The following is an 8,361-nucleotide window of genomic DNA, read 5'->3' on the forward strand; positions in this document are numbered from 1 at the left end:
TTTTTTATTTCACTGGAGCTCATTGTCCATCTGAATAGCATGCAACTCTTTTCTGTGTTGCACTTCTATTGTTGCAATTTATTCTGCAGATGTGGGACAAACCTGAAATTATGCAATGTATAAGCATTCAACATAATTTGAAATAAAAAATGTTTATTCAAATATACAACAGTAGTATCCCACAGGATTATAGTATAAATTATAAATTACTTAATGATGATTTGTTAATACCTCCCTTATATTTCCAGGTGGAGGTGGATTATAATATAATAATGCATCATATGCATGCCTTAATCGGTGGTCTTTACAAATTGTAAATCATATTTGATTATATGTTGACTTGTCATAAGAGCCTTTTATATATATGCCTACATGATAAATAAAGGTTTTATTTATTTTCCTTTTATTTTAACTAATAAAGACCTCAAAATATATTTTACTTATGACCTACCTAAAACAACAATATCCTACATGATTATAGCATAAAATGGATACATACATATCTCCTTTATATTTTCTATTGGAAGTGAGGTCTGAGGAGGCACAATGAGCATTATCTACAAAATAAAATTGATTTATTCCTTTTATATTTCATTGTGCTGTTTTAACTTTATTATTTGTGCTGAATGCCACCAGGGTACATAATCACTATTTTATATTATCCAAATATTTTATTTATATGAATATTTTAAGAGTGGCTATCATAGTGCGTATTGTTGGACATGCGCAATGCATGAGTAGCAATATTACATTTCAGTTAGCACAGCTCCCCAAATGAATCTACGACACCTATATGAAATTGTAGTTCGTGACGACATTCACGTTCAAGAATTCATATTCTTTTAGGGAAGGTTTTGGTTAGGGAACGGGTTCATACCCGCTCCCTAATCAATTTCAATCAATTTCTTGTAAAAAAGTAATAGTTAGTAATGCAGGAATGCATATCGCAAACGTTCAAATACAGAAAAGAGCTGCACCAACCTTGTCTTCCTCCAACTACTTTTCACTTCTCTACCATTTTATCGCAATTTGCTGCCTGCGTTCTTCCAAGTTTTACAAAGAATTTCGAGAACAACAAATAAATTTTCCTCCTGTATTTATTTTATTTACTTTTTTGACAAACGCCATTGTGACAATGACAGACAATTTTTTTTATTGTCTGTTTCCAGAGACAAAACTTGGTAGTAATTGGTAGAACTTATTTAAATTTTTTTTTCTACGAAATGGCAACATTGTGCACATTTAAAGGCCTTTTTGTTATCGGAGGTTTATGAAACCATTATGAATAAGAAATTTTATCGAATGCTCGATAAGCTTATAGGACGTTTTAACTATTTGCGATTTATACCTTCGATAAGGGTTTTATTATGAATAAGACCATTAGTTTATTAAAAGCTTATTAGTTGTTAAAATAGTTTTTTAATATGTCTAATGTCTAACTATAATGGTCTTATTCATAATAAAACTATTAGAATTATCGGAAGTTTATCTGGGTGTTATCGGAGGCATGTAAAAAATTGGTATTCATAATGGTTCAATTGCGCTAAAAGTCTCCGATAAAGATGCTTTAATTTATCGAGCCTAACCCCCGTCTTTACACCTCTGTTAAGCGTTCGATAGCAAAAAATGGTTGACGTCGGTCAGCTGTTTCGTGTTTGACGCTTGTTGCCAAAGTCAGTGTGTACTTAGAAGTATACAACATTTCGATCATTTTCGTTTCAAGAAGTAATTTTATTTAGTTACGTATTAAAAATGCAAGCCAGGCTGCTTTAGGTAAAAAAATGTGTCGTCAGAAATTCGATCGGTTTTCTCTGGATAATGATGAATTCCGTAAACGGTATTATTTTTCCAAACATACGGCTGCATTTATAAGTGACTGATAGTCCGCGAAGAGTTGCAGCTTCAGCGTATAGGTTGTGGCAGATCACCAGAATTGCAAGTATTAATTAACTGCATTGACATGTTGCGATCGTCATGAAGTAAGTTAATTCTATTCCATATTATACAGACTTCGGTAAATACGTATACCTAATGATGAGCTACTTTTAGATTAGTTTTTTAATAGATGTAAGATGTTGGAGACCTCTATGGATTATCTTAAGCCACTACCAGTGGTATATGTAGCAAAGTGGAGCGTGCGCTTGTACTTATAACATGTTGCAGATTATAACTATGCCCCACTTCTTTTCAGAGGAACCCTTGTTAAGGCTGGAATTTCACCACCTAAAAGACTTCCCATCTATAATTGGTTGTATTTATTACACCCATATACAATAAAAAATATGGTTTGTGATGCAGCCTAATATTATATAGAAAAGGATATTATTTCCTCAATGTTGTTGTTCATAAGATTTAAAGGTTTGTTGTAGGTGACTTGTGATGCTAATCTTCAGATCAGAGAGATTGTTAGATGGCAAAGCAGCACTCATAACTCCCGGATATTGCAACAAGAACTTTGGTGTGTGGAAACAGCATTTTCAATGTCTGTAACATGGCATATCTTAAATTTGGCAATGTGAAGACTACTGTTGTGGCTCTTGCAGTGTTGCACAACATTGCAATTGCTCAAAGAGAAATATATGCCACAGAACAATGTTTCCAATATTGAAGAGGTGTCAGAATCAATTATTATCATCATTGAACCAAAATCTAGATTAAAGTTGTTCACACTGAAAGGTAACTAATTATACAACATAATTAAAGTTAGTCATTGTCATTTATTTTAATAAAATGTATATTTTTCTTTTATTAATATATATCAATTTTGATTTTTTATTTCACTGGTGCTCATTGTCCATCTGAATAGCATGTTGCACTTCTACTGTTACAATTTATTCTGCAGATGTGGGACAAACCTGAAATTATGCAATGTATAAGAATTCAACATAATTTGAAATAAAAAAATGTTTATTCAAATATACAACAGTAGTATCCCACAGGATTATAGTATAAATTATAAATTACTTAATGATGATTTGTTAATACCTCCCTTATATTTCCAGGTGGAGGTGGATTACGAGTATAGTATACTAATGCATCATATGCATGCCTTAATCTGTGTACTTTACAAATTGTAAATCATATTTGATTATATGATGACTTGTCATAAGAGCCTTTTATATATATGCCTACATGATAAATAAAGGTTTTATTTATTTTATTTGTTATTTTAACTAATAAAGACCTCAAAAATGTTTTACTTATGACCTACATAAAACAACAATGTCCTACATGATTATAGCATAAAATGGATACATACATATCTCCTTTATATTTTCTATTGGAAGTGGGTTCTGAGGAGGCACAATGAGCATGATCTAAAAAATAAAATTGATTTATTCCTTTTATATTTAATTGTGCTGTTTTAACTTTATTATTTGTGCTAAATGCCACCAGGGTACATAATCACTATTGTATATTATTCAAATATTTTATTTATATGAATATTTTAAGAGTGGCTATCATAGTGCGTATTGCAAGAGTAGCAATATTTCATTTCAGTTAGCACAGCTCCCCAAATGAATCTACGACATCTATATGAAATTGTAGTTCGTGTCGACATTCACGTTCAAGAATTCATATTCTTTTAGGGAGGGTTTTGGTTAGGGAGCGGGTTCATACCCGGTCCCTAATCAATTACTTCAACAAAATCTTGTAAAAAAAGCAATAGTTAGTAATGCAGGAATGCATAGCGCAAACGTTCAAATACAGAAAAGAGCTGCACCAACCTTGTCTTCCTCCAACTACATTTCACTTCTCTATTTTATCTCTCTCCATTTTATCGCAATTTGCTGCCTGCGTTCTTCCAAGTTTTACAAAGAATTTAGAGAACATCAAATAAATCTTCCTCCTGTATTTATTTTATTTACTTTTTTGACAAACGCCATTGTGACAATGACTAGACAATTTTTTTATTGTCTGTTTCCAGAGACAAGACTTGGTAGTAATTGGTAGAACTTATTTAAATTATTTTTTTCTACGAAATGGCAACATTGTGCACATTTAAAGGCTTTTTGTTATCGGAGGTTTACGAAACCATTATGAATAAGAAATTTTATCGAAGGCTCGATAAGCTTAGAGGACGTTTTAACTATTTGCGATTTATACCTTCGATAAGGGTTTTATTATGAATAAGACCATTAATATCTTACTTTAGGTACAACCAATTGAGTTATTAGTTAGGTTGTCGTTTCGATTAATTAGTTATTTCCACGCAAATAAAAATTAAAGTTTAAGTTTCGAAAAAGTGCAAATAGATTACACAGAAAAGTCACTGAGTTACAGATACTTCTAATTATACCTACTTTAGTACTTCCACAACTTGAAATACAGTTAATTATTGTATCTAGGAATCCACATACATATACCACATTTTTTTAGTTCGATAAACTATGTTACAATTTTAAGTACCTGCCAAAATATTATATTAGTATTTAGTAAAAGTGAAGAGTCCGATTGCAAGTGTCCGATCCGTTTCTGTTCCTTTTTGATCTGTCTTGCTGATAACATGGCCACACTATCAAGTTGTTATTTAATATTATGAGTAATTATTTACTCTTGCGAATACAACGTTTCATTACGATGATAGCATATTACGCAAGCTTTACGTAATGTTACGTTGAATTTATAAACATCACCTATTGTTATTCGCATCCCAATTTACTCCCAAATCGACCAATTGATTTAGCGAACTAGTATTCTACAGCATTCTTAGACAGATGGATGTGCTTCTATTGGCAACTTGGCTATGTGTAGCCACTGCTGAATTCGCAACGGACCTCGCTCATATCGAAGCTTTCATTCAACAAGAGAAATATCTGCTCAGAAAAAAATACCGACCAGTGTATCATATATCGGCGCCCGTCGGCTGGCTCAATGACCCGAGCAGTTTTGTATACTTCAAAAGGCAATATCACGTGTTTTATCAGTATCATCCTTACAATGGAGCATGGGGACATACTCGTTGGGGTCACGCAATTAGTGATAACCTCGTGGACTGGGCCCATTATCCACCAGCGCTTGTGCCCAAAGAATATTACGAAAAACATGGATGTTTGTCTGGTTCTGCGTTGGTACATAATAATTATCTGACTGTTTTCTATACCGGTCATGTAATTTCTAATAATAAAACTTATCAAACTCAAAACGTGGCAATAAGTAGCGACAGTATTGTCTTCCAAAAATACCTCTATAACCCAATTATAAGGAAAGGGCCCTACGGAGTATCCGACTTCCGAAACCCCATGGTATGGAATTACCGTAATTGGTGGTACATGATGGTAGGGACCGCTAAAGACGGACTGGGACATTTACTGCTTTATAGCTCTGCAGATTTGTTTAGCTGGACGTTGAATGGCACGCTCGCAAAATCGTTCGGGGACATGGGACACATGTGGGAGAACCCAGATTTATTCGAAATAGACGGTCTGACCGTTTTGATTTTGTCTGTTCAAGGAATACAAGCTGAGGGTTACAGATTCAGAAATTTATACCAGACCGGTTACGTCGTGGGAAAGTTTAATTATGTTACTGCGCGATTCGAGGACTTTGAAGTGTCTACAGCAACATTCAAGGAGCTTGACTACGGACATGACTTTTACGCTGCAAAAACCGTGCAGGCCGCTGATGGGCGCAGATTATTAATTGCTTGGCTGGGGATGTGGGAGAGCGATTTTCAGGAATCAAGAGATGGCTGGGCTAGTTTATTAACATTGGTGCGTGAGGTAAAACTCACATCCCAGGGCAGAATTCTTATGATGCCAGTCAAAGAAACTGCTAATCTCCGCACAGAAATTTTGGAAGATGCTTGGTACAGCCCAGGAGAAGCATTCAGCGCAGGTACTAAATCGTTTGAGTTAATTGTGAATTCGACAGCAGTTGTTTATGACGCCATAATTACATTGGAGTGGAACGGCCGACGACAGTATACCATCGGTTATATAGCGGATCAGGGGCATATCACCGTGGATCGCGGCGGGAAAGACGGCGTGAGGAGAGCGGATTGGTTACCAAACGGACATTTACATTTGCGTATTTTTGTCGATTACAGCTCCATCGAAATATTTTGTGGCATGGGCGAGGTTGTCTTCTCAAGTCGAATTTATTTAAAAAGACCTATTCTAGTGAAGATCGGAGGTGATACACAACTTCATATCACGCAATATAAGCTTAGGCGTGGTGTCGGTTATGATAATAAACTCCGTAAACACCTAAAGGAACATATTATCGCAAAAAAAGGATAATTATTTAATTTTGTCTGGGCATATCAAAAATACCTATATCAATAGTTACAAGTTTTATTTCCGTCGGCAAACTATTCACATGGCAATTTTTTTATTATGTTCTCAAAAACAATGTGCGGTATAAAGTAGTGTTAAAATATAACTTGACTGACTGTATGTGTAGGTATACAGGCTAGGTTGTGCCGAGTGCTATCTCAAGTACCAGGTATTCCTAAAGCTATTTAAACCATAGGTCACTGATATTCAAAAAGTGTAGATACCTATGCGGTATGCCATACTTGATCAAAGGAAACCAAAAAGTATTCCGTACCCACTTCACTTCGCACACATATACTTACATATTCGCGGCATTGAATTCCTGTGAAAAAGATGCGTACTTGTTTTTATGTATGTTTCTCTCCTATTTGTAAAGAAATGTCATATTTGTTAAAGGGCCCTCCCCGAGCAAACGACCTTGCGCAATTCGTTAGAATGTGCAATAATTTACAAATACCTAATATGTAATTAACTAAAGTAAGTTTTAGGTTTAAATATAATGTCTGTTTCTTTTTTCTATATTTATGTGTTATAAATTTCGAATAGATAACTTTAAAAAATACGGTTAATGCGCCGTTTTGCTGGGATAAAGCCTTAACGCATAAACTATTATAATATGAACAATAAAAAAACTAAAACCCGGTTACGGAAAAATGTGCCAAGATAAGGACTACGGTTAAGTTGTACACAGGACTGTATTATCGTACTTTTGTAAGTTAAAGCTTCATATTCTATCTTCATGTTCGGTTACCATTTTTCAATAGTCGGGTTTCAGTTGTAACTGTTTTTATTTCAAAACTGTAGTATCCGACACAAGCATTGGTGTCTGTTTTGGCCACCTTCGGCAGGAGCTTGGGCCTTCGAGCAACACGGATTAATAAAGACGAAAGATTCTTAGCAAGCGTCACAAAATCAAACGAAATAAATATATGTTATCATTCACACGATTTTAAAAAGTTTGTTATTTATGAAAAATTGCAAGGCAGTTTTTATCATCTCTTGACTAGCTTAATTTAAGGCTTTTGGAGAATTAAATAATTAGATAATTATCACTCGTATTTTATTTCCGGCGGAACGTTTCTATTTCTGGTCATAGAGTAGGTACCTAATATATTACATAAGAGTTAGCGCTGAGTGCATTGATTTTGAGCTCACGCAAACATAGTGTATAAGGTTAGTTTAGGTATAATTTTTTACCAACGTTACGCATAAAAAATGACACAAGGCTGCCAACTTATTATAAATCTGCTCCTCTCTAGGGACGTTCTTGATTCATACACACATCACGCAAAATAAATAAAATACACTATCACAATGGGAGTCAATATCTCGGAATAATAAGTCACTATTTCGTAAACACATACGACACAAATACCTTCAAGAAAAATAAACACGAAATGAAGGAGCAGGCTCAACTTAACGTACTCGGCAGAAAACTTCAATTATTATTGAAAAAAATCGTAATTAAAAGTAATTAGCAAATGAAGTGTAACAATAACAAATCTAGCGTCAATAATAGCGGACAATTGTCAGCATAATGATAGCCAACATATTTCCTAGATTTTTAGGTCTACTATGTTGGTACTAGAGGTAACCTACACTTTTGTCAAAAAAAAATCTATGTACCGGAATTAAGATACATAATCATTCTTAGAAAAGTATGACCCAAACATCATTACACAAAATGTTATAAGTGCTACTGGTCCAGCGAGAACGCAATTGACACATGACAGTTCTTATTGGTACTTACTCAGAACAATGACAAGCATAGAAGTAACACTATGACATTTGAGTGTACTCTGTCCTCAGAACAAGAACAAGCATAGAAGTAACACTATGACATTTGAGTGTACTCTGTCTTAGACAGCAGGAAATTTAATTGTGTTGCGATCCCTTCTGATATCTTATCGATATCGATAGATACTTTGTCTATCGGCTATGGTAAATTCACAGACCTGCTAAAATAAACACTTTTCGGTCAGTCAACTACAAACCGCAAACTGCTATTTAGATAAAGGCTAAAAAAAGATATCAAAACCCTGATTTGGTATTCAAGTACCAAATGAAGTCTGGGTATATAAAA

The 8,361-nt window shown here is 34.3% G+C and overlaps 1 protein-coding gene and 1 long non-coding RNA gene across 2 annotated transcripts; one reads left to right on the plus strand and one right to left on the minus strand.

The window, feature by feature from the left end:
• Positions 1-3,892, minus strand: LOC119189087. Its single transcript, XR_005112236.1, has 3 exons — positions 3,729-3,892; positions 3,260-3,317; positions 1-102 (listed from the first exon to the last, which is right to left on the minus strand). It is a non-coding gene; the product is annotated as an uncharacterized LOC119189087 (long non-coding RNA).
• Positions 3,893-4,069: 177 nt separating this feature from the next.
• On the plus strand, positions 4,070-7,392 carry LOC115452890 (sucrose-6-phosphate hydrolase-like). The gene has a single exon (XM_030181509.2). It carries the CDS (start codon positions 4,719-4,721, stop codon positions 6,240-6,242), a length of 1,524 nt encoding a protein of 507 aa, XP_030037369.1. The 5' UTR covers positions 4,070-4,718; the 3' UTR covers positions 6,243-7,392.
• Positions 7,393-8,361: the final 969 nt, after the last annotated feature.

Source organism: Manduca sexta, chromosome 12, assembly GCF_014839805.1.
Source record: "Manduca sexta isolate Smith_Timp_Sample1 chromosome 12, JHU_Msex_v1.0, whole genome shotgun sequence".
Taxonomy (NCBI): Eukaryota; Metazoa; Arthropoda; class Insecta; order Lepidoptera; family Sphingidae; genus Manduca; species Manduca sexta.